Source organism: Tyto alba, unplaced genomic scaffold (genome assembly GCF_018691265.1).
Source record: "Tyto alba isolate M040663 unplaced genomic scaffold, T.alba_DEE_v4.0 Super-Scaffold_8, whole genome shotgun sequence".
Lineage (NCBI taxonomy): Eukaryota > Metazoa > Chordata > Aves > Strigiformes > Tytonidae > Tyto > Tyto alba.
In genome coordinates, this window is record NW_024881329.1 from 15,353,542 (window position 1) to 15,377,591 (window position 24,050).

At 35.1% G+C, this 24,050-nt stretch overlaps 1 protein-coding gene across 5 annotated transcripts in view; it reads right to left on the reverse strand.

Annotated features, from left to right (window-relative positions):
- Window positions 1–24,050, reverse strand: part of GAS2 (growth arrest specific 2) — a 95,774-nt gene that overhangs the window by 20,162 nt on the left and 51,562 nt on the right. For all 5 annotated transcript variants that reach the window (XM_042785365.1, XM_033006948.2, XM_033006947.2 and 2 more), the window contains 2 exons: window positions 23,284–23,428; window positions 19,842–19,949 (listed from right to left, as the gene is read on the reverse strand). In XM_042785365.1, the coding sequence (XP_042641299.1) occupies window positions 19,842–19,949; window positions 23,284–23,428 (253 nt within the window). The remainder of the gene's footprint in view (window positions 1–19,841; window positions 19,950–23,283; window positions 23,429–24,050) is intronic.

Consider the following 24,050-nt stretch of genomic DNA (forward strand, 5'->3'; position numbering starts at 1 on the left):
GGGCTCCAGACCAGTACCACTCCTGCCTCATCCAGGGTATGTCATGTATGTAAAGAAGGGTACATGGACAAAAGGACAAATAATGAACAGAATAGTTAAGAAGAAAAAAAGACTTTTTTTTTTTTTTTTCCCCACAAAACTTTACACAGTTCCACCTCTACAAGTCCATTCAGCTGAGTGTCCTTTTCCTCTTTTGAAAAACACCCTCTTAAATTCATAAACCCTGTAGGCAGAGCACAGTAAGGTAAAAACCATGAACTGACTAATATTTAAGATTAAAAGTCAAGATGTGCGTATGTCTATCTCTCCTCTATTACTTGTCACGTATCTGGTGAACAGATAGTAAACAACTGATATTTAGAAATACTTATTTATACTGTATATCAATATATTATACACTCATTCTAACAGCTACTGTTGATGAATTTCAGTCTAAGTTATGAGGGCTTTTTAACCCTTAATTCAGCTGTCTTTGAAAAATGCATTATTTGTATATTTTATTTCACTCTTTTTCACACTCTCTCTCCTTGGTAGTCCTGAGTGCCAGCAAGTCTCTGCACTGTAATGTCACTTCCCTCCCAAATTTGACCCTTATCTCTTCTAGCAACACGATGTTTTCACTGTTGTCAAATTCCAGCTCAATTTCTTTTCAGACTACAATATGCCTTTACATGTGTGGTACAGTCTAAATACAATTTTTAGTTTCATGTAAATTGGAATTAAATAACACAATAAGGGAATAAACATTATCTAAGAAACTAAGACCCCGAGCAGTAAGTACACTGCCAGCTCTATCCTGCTGTGTAATTGCTCACATTGACCTATCACTGGAGGTGGCACAGCTACAGGTTTTATAGGAAAATTATCTCCGAACACAATCTTTTTGTTACTAGCACCTATAACAGAGATAAAGGGCTTAAAATAAGAATAGCCGTGAGCTGACAATATTCACATAACATTCCTGCAATCATCACTGTATGATTTTATTCACAAGAATTGTCAGGATTCTCTAAAATACTTCAGAAAACTTGTTCAAAGCACAAGTAGCCCAAGATACTGGTTGGCTGGCTATAGATCACTTTAGATGACTTCTGTTTTGTGACTCTTAGTTATGCTGGAAACCTTAGTCCATGTGCTTTAAGGTAAGATCTAATAGACAAAGAACACAAGTCTCAAGATTTGTTTTCCACAGTCTTATATATGAACAAATCAGGGCAGCACCAAAATTATGAAAACAGTCACAGAAGTCCCAAAGTAAGATGCAGAGATTTGGAAACTGCTTCCTACCTCTATCCCGTTTTTTAAATCAACAGAGCTACATGCGTAACCAAGAAAATTACATTTGGAAAGTGTCTAGAGACAGATTATTTTATCAGATCTTGGTTGAATTAAGACTAGAGATTATTATTTTAAATGAACAGGTCTGAAATAAATGTATTTAACTCCACATGTTTCATTTAGATGTCTTCTAATTTACACCGGGGTAATGAGGGGAGAACGAGGGTAGCATAATTTCAATAATGTTTATACTTAGGCTTAATTTCCTTTAAATAGTACAAAGCATCCTCTCAGAGTTTTCAAAATGATGTCAGTGAGAGTCTATGGGGTATGATGTTACAACACTGGAATGAAATTATGTCACTGCAAATCTATGAAAGCGACATTGTAAGTAATGAACCCAAGATATACTAATGTGTTAAAAAATTGTGAAAACAATCTGAATGGAATAAACAACTTTGAATAATATAGCACAGACTAGAAAATATTTATCTGAGACTGCAATCATCAGTCTTGACTATAGATCCAAATGTATATATATTTAGCTATAGAGCCAAATCCAGTCAAGCGCAATCTGTGGTATATTATCTAATTTCAAATCCACCATAGTTCACGTGATTTCAGCTTGCATGGAAGTCTTTGGGCCAAATTTGGTCAGAATATAAATAATACCGAAAATTACATACCAAGTAAAACAACTGGAGAAGAGTCCAAATGGCTGGAGAATTTAAACCAGCATGTCAAGTGGACAAAATTTACTCCTGATACAATGTGAAACCTGGAAATCCATGTCTGGTCACTCTCCTAGCTTCTAAAAACAGTCACCCAAATTCAAATCACAGGTGATTTAATTGCAGTGATGAAGGTAGCACAAGCAGAAGTTAATATATGACAACACGACTGCATGATCTTTCACTATTACTAACGTTTCTTGCTTCACCTTTTTCCTTTCTTTTGGGGATCAGATGAGCACTTGCAGTCATCTTGAATCAAATTTCCAATGCATTTGAACCCGATATAGGTTTACTCTGAAATTACAGTGCCATAGAGAAATGAAGAATCTGCATTTCAGTTTACAAAATGTATGAATTTTACATATTGAAGTTGACGACTTCATTTCACACACAGAACTACTTTGACACGGTCTTTACACCCATTTTTGGACCTCCTTACCAGCACCCAATATACAGTCTTACACTATTACTCCAACAACACTGAAAATAACTGAACATACAAATTACAGTCATTTCAGTTCTCAATAGTATTAACAAGTCTTTGATAGTGTTCTAAACTGTACACATATAAATCATCTGAGGCTTTTTTTTAATCAGGCATTTCCTTTAAAACAGTTTAGCCCAAAGTGAAATTCAACTGAAATCACAGTCTCATCTGGTTTGATGTATAGTGTTGATTCTTTTGACACAAGACAATACATTTTACATGGACATCAGCTTGCCAAGATTTACTAATTTGGTAAAATTGAGTGACAAAAGAGAAAATATTGATGTTTTAGTTCTCCTCAGCCCTACTTTGACAGCACATCTGATATTAACTTTGTGCCTACTCCTTACTTTTCCACAGGACAGATCCAGGAAAAAATCATGGTAATCCTATCACTTTTGTTCTGCAGAATTCCAAGTTTATCTTTGGAATGTGTTCTAGGACAGCTTACTGTACTGTATTTTCATGACACTCGTGAGTGGCTGACTGGGTGCCAAACCCTGAAATCCATTTAAGTGCTGTGAGTGCTACCAAAAAAAGGCACTTCCTTGGTGTGGAATTTAAGATAAAGAGCTGACGGGGTCAAGGAGAGAAGAAATCAGACTTAAACAGTGCATATATTTTTCATGTTGTGCTATTTTTCTTTGGGATATTTAATAATTTTAAGACTCTGATAACTCTCCTGACACAAGAATGAATTATTTAAAGTTAGTATTAGTAATTTAGTTAGTTTTGATCACTGCCAGCTGTAACCTGACGGCACTTAGATTTAGTCACATGGAAATCCCCTGTTGTATATATTCTAGTATGTTGGATCTCTTTGCACTCATCAGTTTTATATCTTTCCGCAAATACCAGAAGAAAGATCTTTTTAGGTTCTGGCAAAGATCTTGGAATGGGAAAATGTGCTAGTTGCCAAAAAGGCACTGATTACTGTAACAGAGTAGCCTGGAGTTTCTATCCTTTCCCTTTTAGTATGTTAACTTGTTTCTGAGTTAGAACTGAGGGTCCTGGCAAAGGTGTTTTCCTCAGTGCTGGTTCGTGTATAGCCAGACTGTATGTGACTGCTGTCTTAGAGAACACAACCCAGTTTTCACTTATGCGGAAGCACAAATAAATTGTATACTGTTTAGTCCTACATTGCAGGAGATAGAACGGGTACACGATAGGGACAGAGATAGTACTTCTATTGCATGCATGCTCTTTAACAATGATTTCAATAGCAAGAACTACAGAAAACTACTTAAAAAAAGACTTTCTAATGAAAGGAAGGACTGCCTTTAGACAAATCCAGTAGGCAAGGATCAAGTATGCAAGGATACTTGTGTACTTCAATACTTCATCCTTAGATAGCAATTCCTTCAGAGAAGTGCCTTCTGCTTACTGTCAGCATAATAGATTTTCCTTTGATAATGCTCCAAAAGAGAATTTAAAAAGTGTTTTCAAGATGACCTTACACAAGAATGACATCTGTTTGTATGATGGGGTGGGGGGTGTGTGGGGGGGAAGAGTTTTGAGGTTTCTGTTTGTTTGTTTTTTCCATTAGGGTAATCAGGTGGTGCTTCAGTCAAGTCTGAAAAAGCTATGGAAATTTTCTTGGCTGAAATGCTTTCTCAAATATTCTCTCTGTCATTGCTGCTGCATCTGATCTGTGGGGTATAAATTAATTCCTGTGTCCTACATCTGTATGGTGTGCCCTGGCCACATGTTAATCCATGAGAAAGCAAAACTTTTTTTTTAACATTATCTCTCCTCTTACTTTCAGGTTTCCACAGAAGAGAAGCCACAACAGCTCTGGCTGCATACTCGATTTGGACATTCAAGAAATCCTGCATGTGCAAAATTATATCTACTTCATAACCTAAACATAGTCAGAGCTGACTAGAAGGAACTATCATTGCAGTTTCCTAACAATCTTATTTGAATTTACATGTCTCTTAAATCCCTAAAGCCTTATTATGATCCCCTAGTCCATCCACGGTGAATTAATTATGATTTAAAAATTTATATACAATCTAAGCGTGAAGCATGACAATTCTTGACTTCTTGAAATCACATACTGAAATTCTACAAATGTAAAATATTAAACTTAAACAATGAAAGTGAATGAGCACATCCTTTCAAATGAGATGCTAAAGGCCAAAGTCATGCAAAGAAATCCACTGCAACTGCACGACAAGTTAGATACAGTTACAAAGCTGTATCTGCTTGAAAGCAGATCCTGGTGGCATATATCTCATGGAAAAAATCAGGTCCTACTTCAAGGGTACTGTTTGAGAAATCAGTTTCCAGCTGGCACTGGGGAGATTCATTTCCACTGAATCCATGCGCACTGATCTTTGTCTTCACAGTGTCTCTGACCATATGCTATTTTAATTGATTCTTTTCACTACAGCGTATATGTTCTGCGAAACAGTTTAACTAGATTATAAAGTAGCATATAGACATAAATATTTCCAATTCAGGGCCAAAACAGAGAAGATTTAATCAACATTCCCTTATTACATTTACAATATTTAAAGGGCACAGTTCTCCCTTTTGATTCACCCTAGGTGTCTAACACACACCCGGATAATATATATCCCAAAATGGCAAGAAAAACAGATTGAATGTCACAGTCCTTGAATATTGTAAAATATGTAATTAGGCACATTGGGAAAAAAAAAAATAATATCAAAACATGCAATTTCACAGATTGCTCTCCAAGGTGGGGATTTGGCAGGGTCAGATGACACCAAGAGGAAGGGGCTGCCCTCAGGCTAGTCAGTGCATTTACGTGACCAGCGTATGTACAGAAGTAGAACAGCTAGCCTGAACTTGCTTGAAGCCACAGTCATTTTGTGGAACAGTTAGGGCAGTAAGCATGCCTTTAGGATAGGTCAAGAGCTATTTCTCAGAAGGAAAATATCTGGAATTGGAGGAATAACTAAAGATAAAAGGCAATCATTGGAGAAGGAGTGGTGAATTTCAAGCACCAAGAAAAGGCAGGAAAGTGTTTCTAGATTTGAACTGATTTATCTTCTCATCCTGTATTTTATGAAATTCACAACTGGCCCTAGAGACTTTGCTACCACCAAAGTACAGCACAACAGAAACACAGAACCACCCAGCTGACACAGGAATTGTACCTGGGAGCAGGTGTAAGTGTGCACACGGTAAGTGAAGCTGTGGTCTGACATGCAATTCCAGATCAGTGCCTGCCTTATGCTTTGGTCTGAACTGCAGTCATTGTTCAGCAAACTAAACTATCAGCTGGATACCACTGCTCTTTGATGACATTTTGAGCTGACATCATATAAATTTTATTCAGAAAGCTATGGTTTCACTGATAGAAGTGTGGCACGTGTGTGTTTGGACACATCCATGTGTAGGTATATGCATACACCCCTTCACATAAAATACACAAATTACACTGTGGCCAGGTAACATGGTGTATAAAGCAGACGAGAGCTCCTAAATGCAAACATATGTATTTAGGTGGTAGGTCAACTGGTTCATAAAATATTTTCATAACATTTTTTTCCACTTCTGCACTACGACTGAAGCCAAAGAATTGTGTGCTGTAAAACAAACCTTCAGACTGGAGAATCTATTAAGCTGGTTTTAGCTTTCATTGCAAAAAGACTTTGCTTTTAAAACAGTTTTTGTTATGTTAATACTGAAAGTGGAAACTAATTGTTAGGATAAGACTGTTAGTTTTTACCTCTTACCTGGTCATTGATAACCTCAAGCCGTAGCTCTAGACAGAGACAAAGCTACAGAGATCTTCCCCTTAGACTAATGCTGGTAATGCTAAGCACCAGTTCCGAGAAAGTCTTTCTATATTATTTTCTGCTCTTAACATCTCCTAAACCAATATTATCAATTTTTGACAGCTAAGATACATGAATGATTTCCTCTTGTGAAGATGACAGTGTAAAAATGTAATTATTTCCATTTTCACATCAACATCATATTTCATCATCAGTATGGACTTATTTTGGTACTGGAATCTCTATTTCAGTATTAGCAAAATGGGGATATTATGTAACAATTCCTGAAGTATTAAATGTCATTACATTAATATTCACTAGAATCTGTAAAAAAATTACTTGATGGCTCTAAGCCAAATACAACCAGACTCTTGGCTTCACAGAACTCACTGATCAACCTTTTATACAGAAATAGATACATTTCTCGATCTGGATCAAACACTTGATCTCCACACTTCCTAAAGCAAAGATTTCATATCACGGACACCATATTACACAGTATAAAGCTTTGAGCTTGAAGGCATCTCATCTGGCTTAACCCTCTGGCCAGCTTTTTGGACAAAATTGAAAACCCAGTAGAGAAAAGACAGAGCAGTTAAAAAAAAAAAATCCTACAATATCACAAGTTTAGTCAGTATGTTAAGGACGTTTTGCAATGCTTTTTACTGGCTGGAAGAAGGGATTTGGATGCTTAGCACATTTAACAAAAGGTCTTACTGTTCTACACATACTCAGGTTCTCCTAACCCACTGGTCACTTACTTATCCATACTAGCTTTTTTGTACTGATGGGGTTTGCCAGAGCACTGAGAACCAGCTTAACTCCACAGAGATTTTTTTTTTTTTTTTTTTTTTTTTTTTGGCACTGCTTGAAAGGGAATCAATCAGGACTAGGTCTAGACTGAATTCTTAAATTATAGTATCTGATTAAAAAAAAATCCAGAAGAAATAAACAAACAGTGCCCCCCACTTTGCTATTCATTTTCCTTGGCTGGAAAATGTGTTCTAAAATTAGGCCAGTAAGACAGTAACCCTAAGCAAATTAGCTACATTATACCTGAACTGGTAAGATAATGAAACACAATTATCAATACATACAGACCAGGCTTTCACTGACTCCTTAAAAATCAGGGCTTATACTCAGAGTTGCCTGATGTAGGACTTCCTACGGCATCTTTTGCAAACACAATATTGAATTTAAACAAACAAACAGAAAAAACCCAATCCAACTCACCGCTCTACCAAAGCGGACTAAAGAGGAGGGAGACTTAAGAACAAGGTACACTTTCAGCATGAAAGCGCCATGATATCATTCTTTGGCTTGCTAATATATATATATTTTGAGAGACTGGGGCAGGGAGTAGGGAAGGAAACAGAAACAGAGTTCTTTGTACCCTTATGAAATGCCAAATGACTCCTTCTCCCTCTTGCCCCTCAGTAAATCACAGGGAAGTAGTTAAGTAACATGAACTAAGAAATTAGCACAAACAACATAGTCATTTCTGGAAAACCTGGTTTAACTAAAACACCAGCCTGTCGTTTTACTTGATTTATGTGACCTTGGTTAGAAGGTTTTGCACAGAATCCCAAATGCCACTGTGGTTCTACACCTGAGACACAATACAATATTGTTATTTAAAAATACGTACTTTTTGCAGAGAAGGCTTTTTAGGTCAGCCACAATTATCCTTATGTTCTTTGTAATAGATGTCTGTGTTTTTCATCTATACAGAGAAGACATCATAATAGTAACTATGCCTTGACATCAGGACGTGGGGGGGGGACATGTGTTTGGGGTTTTTTAGCTCAAGCTGTAAACTCTCTTGGAGTTTACTTTTAAAAATTAATTTTATTTTCCACTCGCAGATCCCATTGGCTTTCACTACATTTTTTTATGTGTTTCAACAGGGAACAGACTAGAAATGTATTTGATGGCACATAGAAAATGAACACCATTCTAAACATGCCAAAAGAGAGAAACTGACCCTGTTTACAAGTGGAAATTATAACCTGTTGGCACTTAACCAGCCAGGAACACTTCGGCAGCCCAAAGGCAACGTGTTGCACTTTTTAATTTTTGCTGTGCTTTCCTATATACAGCAAAATTAGATTAGGCAATTAAAGATGATCTAAATCAATGTTTGGTTAGAAAAATCCATTAACATAATATGCATTTTGCAACAAGTTTAGTGAATATCTGGTTTCGGTTTCCACATCGAAAATTCTTCCCAGAACACAAAAAGAGCCATGCTAAAAAACTAAACAAAACAGTTGGAAATTTTTATACTAACAAAAAAGAAAATGGGAATTGCTTTTGTTCACTTGATGTTTACTTTTGCCTAACTAAAACATTCCAGTTTATATTACCTTCCCTACTTCCTTGATAAATCTCAGCTAGCTAGCAGAGTATTGGACCAGGAATACTGATAATCCTGATGGATTTAGGCTGGATTTTGCTTTTCCCCCAACGTACAAACCTTTTGTAGACTCATTTTTTCCATGCTTTCAATATTGAATTTTACTAATCTATGTTAAATCTGTGAAACTTTTAAATATGTCATTCCTTTCTTCTAATTTCAGTTTACCTGCCTTCTGGTCCTTACATCATAACACTGGATCTCAGCAACATTCATCTTAATGTGCTGAAAAGTGCCTACTAACCTAGAATGACACAGAAATAACAATAAAAGTATCTGCAAAAGACTTCCTTGTGGACTCTGGACAGCTTATTCTTCACCTGACTTTTGAGTACCCAGGAAACCAAGTGATTCCTGTCAGGTGTGTGTGCAAGGGTCAGCTTCATCCAAGCACTACTCTTCATGACTGTTTCTCCAAGATACTCCCTCTTGGGATTTAGAACAAGATTTAAATGCATGGAAGATGGGACCCAAACCAAAGCCTGGAAACAGAATATGAAAACAGTTTTATAAGATTGTATAAAAGGGTAATACAGTAGGAAGAATTATGAATCAAGTCCTCAGAGAGTCAGTCAGGTTCCATAGAAATATTGGCTGCTTTCGTCTGGTGTTGAAAAAAAAAAAAACAAACCCTCATCCAATATAGTGAAGACAGATGAAGAAATGAAACAATACAGATCATTGTCCTGATGATCAGATAATAAGAATAAAGAGAAGCATCAGCAAGATAAACTTAGGAATTTTTTCACTGGGAAACTTTTGAGGTTAGAAATTCTAAAATCCTATCATACATTTAAAAGAATTCAGTTTACTTTTCAAAACAATATTCAAATATTATGATAAACTAGTGTTTGAAACTAAGTGAACCACATTAGTTTAACTGGTTGGGTAACATGTTTGGCATGTTTAGGGAAATGGTTCCAGCTTTCTTTTCACTTTTAAAAAGTGTAAATATGGTTGCATCTAGTTGAGTAGATAAAAGTCATATTTTTGACTGCAAAACCTAAAATGATCTAATCAGTTCTGATTTCACTTGTATTTATCTAAATAGACTGCTTATAACAACTAAAACATTTCAGCATCCACTGCCATGACTGAAATACTAACTTGATCAAATAATACAATTACAATGATCTGGTATGGTGGATTTTTTTGTTTGTTTTTTTGGGTTGTTTTTTAAACCTTAGGGTAAATCCATTTCTGGCAAGTTGAAAACACAGCATGATAGAACACTGCAAAGAAGTCTGAATCGACTGATGCTGATCTATGAGGAATAAACTATATCTGGTCTTCAGTTTAATAGTTGCTGTTTTTTGGAAAATACCCTTCAGATAAATAGTTGAGTCTAGAATCTCCAGAGTTTACTAATCTTTGCCAGAGAAAATGTTTGCTGTATTTAATACTTTCTTACAGCAACATATTCTTGGTTTGCTCAGAGTTTCAAAAATTGACACCAAAAAAAAAAAAAAAAAGCAGGAGATCCTGCTAAACTTTGATGTAACTTTTTAAATAATGTGCATGGTTTAATCTGTTTTACATGTATTAGGTCTCAATAACGTTTGCAAAACAAGGTGATGTTAAAAAAAGTGGTTCAAAAAAGTTTTAGAAATTCTTGCATTCACCATTTTTAAAATCAACATGTATGGGAAAATTTGTTTTCATATCCCTCAAATAAATAGTTCATTACTACAGACAATAACAAGAAATCACTTCTGGACTTATGTAAAGAAAACAATGTTGTTTTCAGAAAAGGATAAATAATGGTATTGGGCATATGTTTTAACAGAACTTCATATCCAGTTTTAACTCCAAATTCCACATCTGGAGAAGCTCTAAATTTTAGCGCATGCCTTTTGTGGGCTACCACTGACTGTAATGTTTGTCTACCAAGTTATACCTACCTCTAAGTTGGCATTTACTCTGTACCATTCATGTGATAATTAATAAACTTCTAATCAAGGCAAAAAGGTAGTAATTACAGGCTTTTTAATGTTCCATTGCTAAAGGAGTAAAACTACGTGAAGAAAATAGCTTCTGTGAAAATTAATTATTTGATGTACAAAGCATATAAGTGGACTTGGACTCAAAAGATGCTACTTCTAATGCCAAGAAGAAATGAAACAAAACCACAGAAATTGAAGTCAGGCTCAAATGTTGACCTTGACTGAGCATTTGCAGTTTCAGTTGACGGAGAAGCCATGGAACTACAATTTTGGTCCCATGTGAACCAAGTTGCATTTGTTGCAAATATTTCAGTTTGTGACAAAGATGTCACACATTCAAGAAGTGGAGACAGCAACTGACATAGTCTAGCCCAGGGTCTGGCAGTTATCTGTGGAAGACTAGTAAAACATATTTTAACCTGCTCAGGTATTTTGGTCATAAATTAAATTTTATGTTCAGCACAGCTTGGACAGGCAAGTTGCCATTATATGAGAACAGAACATACAATCACATTTGAGTACACATAACCTTAAAACCTCTTTTCTATAATTTTCTCTTACTGTAAACAAGAACGTTTGCCAACCCATTTTTGAATTATTAACTAGCAAATGAAATTTAAAATATGGAGTAAAAATAACTATTAATACTGTGCTAAATTATTAAGAGCAATTTTCATTTCAAAGGAAAACTATATGACATTGTAGTTACATAAAAATCTAAAAATCCCCACTTAAAAAGCATTGTTTAATATATCCTAAAAGTATTATTTCTATTCTATTGCATAATATAGATACACTAAATTTATCATGACTATTTCATAGTCTTTATCTCTTAGACAGACTAATACATAATTCAAGGACACAGCTGTTATGGATAAATGTCTCACTGTTTTATCCATTCTCTACCATGGGAGTTTATTCTTGATAAATACTTTTTGCTTGTTTTTGAAAGAGAAATCAATCCTATTGACTCACTCAGATGCAGCTGAAATTTTTTTTTGGTTTTTATTTGTTAAAGTCAGAACATAACACCTCAAGATAGAATTTTAAGAAATCCATGTTAAAAAAAAATTCCCCGTAATTTAGAACAAAGATTATCTCAAATTGACAGTTTACTCTAAATTTTTAATCTGAGATAAATATTATAAAATGCCATGTAATTCTGTAAACAGATTAACAATCCAGTTAATCAACATAATAGAAATTAAGAGGAATTGCTTGTTCCTCTCCACTGAAAGAACCCTGTAAGCATCAACCTAGGCTAGATGAATGCAGCCTTCAGATTCTAAAAACAGTATTCATTTTTTAAGAGAACAAAAATCAAAAATAAAACCTCAGCTTCCCCCTGTCTATTTCAGAAGAGTGGGCACCTCACAAATTCTACTAGAAAAAAAACATCCTAGTGAAACAGACTGATAATTTCATTGCTATGCAAATCATGAATACTCTTCATTAAAATACGTTCTATATTTCAACGTGGTAAGGAGGATTTGGAAATAGAGCATTTACTGATTTTCTTCTGGTCAGAATTACAAGGCAGCATAGAGGACAAACTCATCAATAAACACACGGGATAAAATCCTGTGTGATGCATCTTGCATGTTGCCACAGAGGTGTAATGGAGCTTCAGAATAAAATACAGTAGATATAAATAGGTTTTAGTGAACAACATGAATGCATACAAAGTGTAACTGGATGCAACAGGAGGAAAAGCCATTGCTTTCACACTGATAAGAGAATGACAAAGAAATAAAACACTTCTTAAAATGCACTTTAACTTTTTCCTGTTAGTTCAAGAATGGAACGGCCAAGCCACACTGTAATAGATATATAAAAAGTCTACATACCATTTTTGTTATATCACAGCCAATTCAGTTCAATGTAGAACCACCATTTCTGAGACAAGATATAGATCCCAGTTGGAAATTCCCACATAAACTAAGAGCTCTTTAAGAACATTACCCTAATGTTAAAAAATACTGCAATAGATAATCAGTGTACTTGTGCCTGAATCCTAAATGTTCAATGAGAATCTCTGATGAACAGTGCAGAAACTTTGGTTTACTGATGTGTCGTGGTTTAATAATACAGAAGCCTCATTTATTGTCACTTCTCTAGATGGGAGCATGAGTTACGTTTATAGTGTAAAAGTTTACTGTATACAACGTGTATCACAAAAAAGATTCAGGTGTTTGGTTTTTTTTTTCCTTTTTAATTAGCATTGTATACTAATTACCTAAAGCTACAGTAAGAAATATTAATTTTCATTCACCCCATAAAAAAGCAGCATTGTCCTATAAAAGATAGATGTGCTTACCTTGACTGTGTTAAGTATTATTCACATTATTGTCATACAAGACCTTCCACCCCATGAAGGAAGATCTTGAAATAGGAAAATGTAAGGCTCAGTGCTGTCCTTCTTAAAGAGCAACACCAAAAATAGATGCATCTCCAGTTCTAATATGTCAGGCTTACTAGCTCTAAACTGAGAGCATTAACTGCTGTCTCATCATTAATGTAAAATGTTTTAATGTCTAGTAAGTGTTAACTGGATTCTTACAAAATGATTAATCTGTTAAACAGAACCACAACAAGAAAATAACTGAACCAAAAGGGAAATACTTCCCCCATTAACATTTTCAGTATAAATTTATGGGACCCAATCTGTGGTCCTCAACAATAAACTATAAAGGCTTTTTCATTTTGCAAATGCTTGCCTGTATGACTCCAATGGTGGAGTGCATTAGCAGTTCATCTTTGCACTTAGATATGCAGATACCCATCCAGTACCTTTCATATAAAGGGACTGAGAAGAGAAAAAAAAAAAAAAAAGGGAGGGGGTGAGGGGGATGTCACACAGGAGGGGAGTTATATAATTTGATCTATTTTTCTGTTCTCAGCATTTGGGGGCAGGGGTAGAGAGGGAAAAAAACTGAAATAATGAGATCTATAATACTTAACAGATTTATCTAGCTTTGTTACTCATCCTTATCTACCTTTAAAGTATTGAGAAATTTTTTGTATAATTAGTTACCACACAGAAAACACTGCTGATCCTGGTGTGCAGGGCGATTTCATCCCAGCCTGTCCCTGCCAGAGAGAAACTTCAGGCACCCAAGGAGGTCTCGCTTTGCCATCTTCAGCTCTTGTAGGCACTGACTGCACTAAGAGCACACCAAAGTCTTCTGAAGCCTGAATCACATCACTAAGCACATCAGCTGAATTTTTGGATGGTGTTTTTAAAGATATTACAGATATAGCTTCAGAATACCCTACCCTGGCCTCCTGCTCTGATCCACCATCCAAGGGAGATTTCTCTTTCCACTGAATACAGAGAACCCAATATTTTTATAACTTCAGCTCTAGCAGTCTACATTATAAATACCTTGGCAGGAAATCACTGCACATATATTAGTCATTTCATGAACTAGAACGTGACACTTCTTGAAGACACATTACATCTTAGGAAAGCACAATATGATTTGCTAAAGATTTTTCAAACATCCAAGTGGAGTTCTCACTATGCAATATTGCATAGAGGGAAACACTGGTAATTAAAGAAGACACAATATTTAATTGTCCCCAGAAGGTGGTCACTAAGGCAAACAGGTCTAAGCCAGTGAGAAAAACCACTGAGGTATTGCACAGCCTGTCCATTCCACTGAGTCAGAATATTGCATCAGAGACACATTCTGTCAAAACATTTTCAAGCAAGACTAACGAGAACACCATTTGAGTGAAAGTAGAAAGAAGTAACTCCATCATTTTTCCATTAAATTAGCGGCTAAGAATTTGATTTACACAGCTTTTTTTTTTTTTTTTTTTTTTTTTTCTTTTTGGTAAAGAAGTTTACAGTGAATCATTTCAAAGCCTTTTTACTCACAATATGCATTCCAAGCTATCTCCAACACACACAAATTCTAGACATTAAATTAACACAAATGGTCATGCAAAAGAACCATGTTGAGGAAAAAATACAGGAAATTAAATCAAGGGGGACAGGGGGGAAACATTTTGTTTCTAATACCTTATGGGTTTGTCTAGCCCTCAGTAGAAGTCTGTCAACCATTTAACTAGAAATACCAAGTCTTCACAGAACCAGATAGTGGAACTGCAGCTTCTCTTGTATTCAGCTCAAACATAGCTTCATCAAGTACAAAGTCAACAGAGATGTCCATGGGCTTCTGGCTCCATGAAATCTGATAGGCCTGAATAAGACAGGCTCAAGGTAGGAAGGGAGAAAAAAAATTAAAGGGAGAATCAAGAGAGAATGTATAAATATGAGAACAAGAAAGCTGTAACTTAAACTGGGGGAAAGCAGGGGTCTGCCTCATGTCACTCAACAGATTAATGGCAGCATAAAGAAAAAAACAGATTTTCTGACTGTCCTATAGGCAGCACTGGACTCCAGTCACCCCACTGACATGTTCAGTATCACTGTCTGTCCAAGAGCTTTTGAGTCTTGAGGACTGAATTTTACGGGCCCTTTAAAGGCCTTTTTTAAAAAAAAAAAAAAAAAAAAAAAAACAAAAAAACCAAAAAACAAACAAACAAACAAACAAAAAAAAAGAATTCCACCTTTACTAGCCAAAGTAAGACTGAAATGTGCCAAGTACTCTGTGAATGTAAAGCAGTTAGAGAGGAATTGGCACATAGCAAAAATGTGTCCAGCTACCCACTGCTGGAAGGTCGCCAAAAACACCTTACATCTGGGACATTAATTAGGACTGGACTTTGGATATGCCCTTCCCTGGGTCTTGCAGTCTAGAGTTGAGAATTAGCATGTTTGTCTATCAGCATGAGGAAACAGAGATTAGAAGCCCCAAGAAGAGGCCAAGGACTGTCACTGTCCTGAGGCCCGAGACAAGTTTTCAGAATTCACTCACAAGATGACTCCCAGGCATCCCACCACATCTTCTTTGGAGTTAGTTCAGTTAAAACTCCTGATCTGCCTACATTTTTGACATTTTAAATGTCCCTGAAAGGTATTTGATACGGATAAAGCTCTAGGAAAGAAATTTCTGTGCTAAACAGGTAAACTATTCTGTAGACTAGAAGTGAACAAGCCTAGGAAAAACAGAACAACTGTTAAAATCCTGGGAATAAAGAAGAGAATAAAACACAGGTAAATGATGCTGAAATAAAAACAAAACACAAAAGCAGACCAAGCAAAAGCCATGAGTATGACTTATGTATTTGGATTGGAAAAACAGAACAAGACATTTGAATCTTGAGAACTATATAATCAATCTGCTTTTCCATTTTTCCTTGTTTCCAGTTCTTAGTATATCATTCCTACCTGGATGGTTTGGAGTAAAGCATGCTTCCATATTTATACATAAGAACATATTTCTCACCAGGATGAGTCAGTAGCATACACCAGGTTGTCTGCTGAGTGATTTTATACACACACACACACACACACATACATTACACATACATATACACACGCATTTTGATAGCGAATCTCAAAATAAAGTTTTTACACAGGTGCTGTAGCAGGCAAATAATACCTTTAATTTCCTGGGATTTAAAGGAAGCTACTACTAAAAAAGTATTTTATTATTACTACAGCAAAATAATGCTAAGTGAAGTTAATGATTAAAAGTACAAGGTCAAAAGGTGTAAGAGCAATCACGTGCTTATCACCTTGTCTTCAAGGTAGAGAACACCTGAACACTATAGGAAAACTGATAGACTTTAAAGCCAGGACCCACTATATCATTTACTCTGAGTCCAGCTGCACAAAGAAAGAATTCTTCTGTTGTGCTGAACCCAATGATTTGAATGTGATTATGGGTATGGACCAACAGGACAGATCTTTCTGAGAGAAACTTGCTAATTTGTGGAAAGTGTACATCCTTCTGCATATACAATGTAATAAACCCAAGATAACTTGATATAAGAGTATTTGCCACTGAAACTGTTCCAAAAATATTACCTTTTTTTGAAGTCTAGCTGACTTTTTTTTTTTACTGTAAAAATCTCTATTAATCTAAATAACTTACTGCCTTCTGCAAAACAAAAGCACTTCATACTCTAGGATTCTTTTTTCCAAGTTATAAAGCACACATTTGTACAAGTTAAGTTTTCATGACTTATTATTTATTTTCAAAAATAGGCTTATTAATTCAGTTCTGCTTTGAAAGATTAAGGCTTGTTCCATAAAACACTTCACAGCATAATGGTAGGACCTAAGAATGAGTAGGCAAATAATAGATTGTATATGGCACACAGACAGAGATTGCATTAATTCGAAACCAATGTCTCAGTTTTAAATAAACTAGTAATCTAATTTACTCCAAATTATTAACATAACCATTATTACAAAACATGTCTTCAACATTTCTGGGTAAGCAGAATTTAGATTCTTACATTCCTATATGACAGGAAAGCTAACAAATTCATGAGCAGATAAATTTTTTTTGAAAATAAATTTTTAGTGTCTAAGCCACCTCGACGTTATGGTAAACATGTTCAATTTATGCGTTACGGAACTACTGCATGCATAAAGAACTACTTTTTTGACACACTTTTTTATCAGCAGACTTAAGTATCTTAAAGTTTTCATGCATTTTCATCATTTGCATTACTTCATGGATCTCCATGGCTTATTTTCATCTCAAATGTAAACATTTTTCCATAATACAAAAAAAAATATCTTTCTTGAAGTAATTTTAATGGGACCGTTACCTTAAGAAGTTACTACAGTACAACAGAAATTTTGAAGGACTATCCCTCCTGCCTTTTGCTACCTATTCCACAGGTTTTTTTCCTTAAAATTACCTTAGATTTACACGTATAATATTTTGTGTGATTTTTCGCATGAGTTCTATGTTCTGCCAGGTTTTATTTTCTTTGCTATTCCTGTTTTACTTGTTTCATATACAGATATAAATTAACAAAAAGAGGGTCTTGGATGCTTTTTCTTGTTTGTTTGTTTTTTGTTTGGTTTTTTTTTTTTTTGCATGTGCTTTTTTTTTGTTTTATATTTTTGTTTTACAGAACTTGTAGAACGAGAATTAAAGATATTTTTTATGGATATAATATTATTAATTTCTGAAAAAAAGAAAACTTAACCATAAATAAATAAGTAATAGGAGCTTTAAACTTAGCTCTTGTAATGTTTTATCACATGGCATGCTTGTAGCATCAATGAAATTATGTAGGTTTTAAGTCATATAGAGATTGCTGAAGACAGCTAATAGAGACAGTAGTGGGTATACTAAGTCAACTTAAAAGAAGGAAATTTCTATCTCAATTCAACTGGAATATGTTGGGTTATAAACAAATAGCATATACCAGGTTGTGCCATGCTGTGTAAAGAACGTACAATGCAGGAGGAACTACCTCAGTGGCATCAAATCAAGTGCCAAATAGAAACAAAATTAGTAGTCAGCTACACACCTCTAATGTGTTTTGTCACAAGTGTCCAAAGGATTCCAAAGAAAGGCTAGCAAATCTACTTAGTTATACAATAAGAACATGTAGAATGAAGAGTAAAAACGTACCGTGATGCAGTGAAGCATTCCAAAACGAGGTTCAAACCAATCAAAACCAAAAGACAATCAACTTGAAAAAAAACTAGGAATATAGACTTGCTCCCACTGAAGTTCATGGCAAGTTTCCACTGATATCAGTTTTGTAGGAATGATCTCTAATAATGCAGCTTAATGTCTAATCTATATTACTGTTATTTCTTGGCACAATTCAACTTGGAATGCAGTAGCGTGATATGAAAAGGGCGTTTTGTTTGCAAACTTGGAAAGAAATCTGACTTGGACTAGACTGCACAATAAAGAAGCCAGGAAAAGGGAATTTGACACTCACCATTCTGGCAGAAAAACTTAAGTTTCTCAAAACTAGAAGATTAAAAATACTTAGATATTGTTATTTGAAATTAAAATCAGAAAGAAGAAAACATAAGTGTCGAACTGTGCCGGATTACTGGGATCTTTAGTTAATGAGCATTACCTTCTTCAAAGTCGTTTGAAGCTAGTAAGCTAATAATAAAGTTAGTACGTAAAAATACTGCAGAATTAAAAAAAAGTCTCACTGGCTATGAAACAGAAAAGCTATTAATCCTTTATACTAGCATGTTAAATCTCAAACTATCTGTGACAAATCCTGTATTATTTCTTCTTTCTGGGCTATTACTGAATTAATTGGGAATTCTCAATCTCTATTCAGCACAATGCTTAAACATGTTCTCAACTTTATACACATGAGAAAACCTAAATCCTTATCTAAATTTGACTTCATTGTAAGTTAAGTATAACTTTATGACAGAACAAGCTCTCTGGTGTTTTGTTGAACTAGGAATTTGACTTCTACAGATGGGAAGGAGTCCCTCTGACTTCTTTTATTCTCACAAGCACTAAATGCTCAGTTTTATTGGGTCACAGTTGCATGCCTTTAGCAAAATAGGGATAACAGTTAATTGAGAACAAGAGCTATCGTTCTTTCAAGTTTTTACTCAAGGATAGCACATGTGGAGAGGAAAATGGAAAGAAACATAGCACAAATCAGATTCTTAACCTACTATTACAGAATAATACGATTAGCATAATTTCATTATTACCATAAGCATATATAGAGAAGATTAAGAGGATAAAAATTACATTTGGATAGTATATTTGTGCTAAATTCAGCCAGCTACTAATGTTAGCAAATATTTATATTAACAATTAACTTTGTGCAATGGGCATTAATATACTACATACATAGTCTGAAATACCACACTGGGTTTGGAAATATCTGTTCATCAAATGAAGTACTATGGACATTAATGCTTTGCTCACCCTACTACAGCAATATGTCTTAGTTATGATTTGGCAATTCATTGATCAAGAAGTCTTTGATCTGTTTCCTAACCCGTTTAATAGTATCAGTCAAAGCAAAGTGAGAGAAAGGCTGGTTTAGTGCAGTGGATGTTCTTGCAAACCAAACTGAGAAGTAGTCGCCATCACCGCTTGTGAAGACTTTTGGTTGCCACTGATCAAAGACAAAGCAAATTCAATGACCTAAAGTGAGGGGATATCTACCACACGCTAATAATTCCCTGGGTCAGTTAACCCCCTGTAGTTTGTTTATTCCCTGATAGCATAATAAAAATTAGTCAGTGTTAGTTAATAAGAAAATATTTTCTCCTGTTAATCAGTGATATCAGTTGCAAAGTGGAAAGTAGCAGATACTAGCAATTCTCTGCAAAATAAAAAATAAAACCTTTACCCTAATAAAGAGGATCTTCTCTCCAACTCTGTATCTTCCTTGTGAAAGACGCTCCACACAGAATTTATTAGGGCATTTACAAGGTGGATCTTCAGAAATGTGTTTCACCTGAAAAACAGGGAATTTATTAATAGAACCTGTTTAAAACAGTATGTGTAGCAAAACATTCAAGAAGACATTTGGTGTAACATGGCATCACTGATCTAAGCCTTCACAGATAATAATTTCTTAGTTTTTCTTAATTTTCTTAATATTACCATAATCCCAGACTATGGTGCTTCCAGTATTAAGAACAGTTTTACTCTTGCAATGACCTAAAAATAGAGACAAGTGTCACACAGTTAAACAGCGCAAATTTTGTGTTGAACTAAAGTCAAACAGATTGCTGATTTGAGTTCAGCATCAAAAAACTTTTGTAGATGTTTTCTCAGTATTTTATGATGAATCAACTCAACTATGAAGCTGACAGGCAAAACGAACATGTCAATATGATGTATTTTCCCTTCTAAATAGGTATAATAAATACAGAAGCATCTTCCCAATACCTTCCCTTGGCACTTCCAAACAGTGCAGTAACACCTTAAAAAAAAAGTATATAGAGAATATTGTGACATTATCTCAAATCCATGCCAAGATGTTCCTCAGCATTGCTAACTTCCCTTTGATGATCTCCATCTGAGGGCATTAGTGCAATCAAGGGTAATTTAAAGGGGCCTCATGAGTACTTTATCTTTTCCAACCATAAAGGCTGAGAAAATACCAATAAAAGCTACCTTCCTGCTTTTTATCAGCTACATCAGCTGGACTTCAGGGTCTTGTGAAAACTTGGTCTTGCATGTGTTACCAAAGGTAATAATGCTTAGTAAAAATATATTTTACACTCTTCAGTGATCTGAAAGTAGTACAGCTATCAATGCCAAAAGAGCAGATCTGGTTGAGAAACTCTGACATTCAAATTGCACTACTGCATAGGAACAGCAGTAACAAGTGTGGCACTTTCATACACTGTAGTTTTCTTTCATGAAGGATGACTGAGCTACTATTTCAGTGCCAAACAATGCAAAATGCCAGAGGAACTTCCTAGAGGTTTTGTCCACTTCAAATAATATTACAAAGACCTTTTCAAATTCAGTTTTTAAACCAAGGCCTGTAAAAATGATTTGAGAAAGAATATTTTCAGAATAGCTAATAAATTAAAGTGTTAAACTGTTTCTGGAAAAAAACAAAAAAACAAAAAAAAAAAAAAGAAAATCAAGGCAAATCTATGGCACTCTGATAGGTGTTTTGGTTATCTTGAATAAATGAACAGGAAAGGCTTCCGAATCACAACAAATGTTTTTCAGATCTACTTTTAGAATAAAGTTCTAGTATGTTAAACAAACCAGAAAGAACTGAAAAGTTAACCAATTATTGTTTCTATACTAGAATAGGGAGCAAAATTGCTTTTGAAACTAGCCCCATTGACCGATTTAAAGGCTTTCCAGTTATTATTGAAGTTGTTCAATATTGTTATGTGAATAACTATTATTTTATTCGGTTTTTTCTTATGATTATCTTTTTTTTCTTTTTAAATTAGGGCATGATATTTTTGTGAAAAATTTTCTTCTAAAATAACACTTAGCAGAGGAACTCTACTTGTATTTTACAGAAAAAAGGTGTTTCTTAACTATCAGATGAGTTGTCCTCAGTTTGAATGTACAATCACTGAATTAATTTATGATTGATTATTCTAGTGATTTATATTAACATGGGTGAGCATTAGCCTCCATTTCTGTAGAATCAAACTATGTAGATAGCCAGTGTACAATAGGAATAACTTAGATCAAGTCAGTGGCTGATGATTTAAATCCAAGTGCAGGTTCCTGAGGATGTAAAAGGTACATTCCTGTATCTCTTGGAATGTGGCACCAAGACCTGGATTGTGTTTAGAGGACTGTCTGGCAACAGCCCTCTGAATGGTGCCTGATAATCAGTGATTTCTGACATATTATCCTATGGCATTTATCACCTCTGGAGAGACTCCTCAAATTTGAAGCTGAAAATGGATAGTGTGAACTACGCCTTAATAGCTGCGTGTACCAGGGTTCATATAAGCAAGCAAAAACCCAGAGTAGCCAGACCTAACAAGGTCAAGGTTGTTTTGAATGGTGTAAACAAAACAGAGCCATCTTTGGCCTGGGCAGAATGAAAGCCAACAGATTTATACTGGCGTAAAACACACAATAATGAGACCTTCATTGCTTGATCCTGCTATTGAGGCTTCCATTACCTTACTATCCCAAAGGACACAGAAGTATTATTCCGTGGAATTTGGAAATCAAATAAGGAAGCAGAGGGAAGAATTATATCCTATTTTATTTTGTGTCTGGACTATACGAGCACTGCTGCTCTTTTATGGTGTGAGTGTCTGGGGCAGTGCAGGTCAGGAATCTAGCTGGATGAATTCCATTCTGTTTCTATCCCTACTGCTTTCTAAATTAAAGGAGGTGGTTGGAGACAACCTTCATACTCTCTGTTCTGTTCCTACAAGATACACCATCACCACTCTCCTTCTACACATAACTGTTCTTTGTCAATTCTGTTGAAACATAACTGAGTGCTTTTGCAGAGCTAAGGAAGAAATACAAAACGTACAGAAAATTAAATGTAATTATTTGCATCATATAGTACAAAGTATTTCAATAAAATGAACCAACATTATATTCCATCTGCTCTTTGTAACAAAGAAGTGGCACATGGATTTTTCAAGAAGTGCTTTGTAACTCCCGGGTGGCACATCTACCTTGTAATATAGCAGTTACTATAGTAACTGCTTCTTTTTATAGAATATATTTATACTTTTCAAATTTAACCTCTTCGTGGTCTCAAAATGTGTCATTTTAATCTGATCCCAGCTGTTTCAGATGAACCCCTCTAGGGTTTGCAACAGAATTATTAGCAGTGCAGGATAGTGCAGAGTTTAATGAAATTCAAAGCAAGATATTTTATTTCTAACAATGAGGAAAAAAATGCTTGGTTTTTTACCATGAAAGAAACATGCAGAACAGCAGCATAAAAATTAGGCTGAGATAGCTTTGAAGTGTTTATTAATATTCTGTGCAAGTCAGTATGGGCCAAATCTCCTAGTCCTGACTCAGTCTTTTCTCAGACAAAACACCAAGTGGGAGTTGATGAATAAGAAGTGAACAGAAAAAGAAAACAGAATAACAAGAAGGGAACTTGGCCCCGTGCACAAAGCTAGGCTAAACTGCAGATCTCATATACAGTGTGACATTTTTTCCAAACTTCAGGCATAAATAATTGTGGTCAAAAATACATTAACTCTATCAGCCTGCAAATCTTTAAAATACAGTGGGATGTTAAACTCAGGATTCTGTGTGCTTTGTAAATAAATTCATACCAGAACAGGTCAGATAGGAATAAGCTTTCTTCCACAACTTACAGCATCATCCAACAGTTTCCCTGTGCTCTTTTTCCCAGGAGACTTCGTCGGCGATGGTGAAGGAGACGGAAGGGGGGCTGAAAGTGTTTCCTCTTGTTCAATCTCTTTTTCCAACTTTATTAATCCAGGAGGCTCAACCCCAAACCTTTTGGAAACATGCAAACAAATTACTAGTCCTTATCAAGCATTACATATTTTAAAATCAAACGGTGGAAAGAATTTATACTTTCTGTATTGCACTACTGTGCAATAATAAAATGCTTCATACATTAGTAAACATGTATAAAATCTATCATTAAATGCCATCATTTCAAATTAATACAAAAAATGAATTGAGATGTAATTTCTCAGTTGATCAAATACATGTTTTTTTTCAACTTCTCTGTATGATAACATATATGTTGGTGAATGACTAATTTATGAACAACACTGGGCCTCAAAAATTGCTATACCATGTAGGGCAGACTCAAGTTCAGTACATCTTTTTTTTTTTTCTCCTTTTCTTTTTGGCTTCCCCCCTGCCCCAAACATCCTTTCAAATTACTTAACAATTTATAGTTTGTGTTAGGATTTTTTGAAGAAATACAGATGAATAGGGATTAAAGATTATTCTGGTCTCAACTATTGCACTGAATTTATAGATAAATCGAGACATGACCAATATTTTTCAGAACTGGCTAATCCTTATTCTAACCTATTTTAGACAGCCAATCTTCAGATCTGTGTTTACAGTGGCTAAACACATGTAGCTGCATTTAAAACAAAAT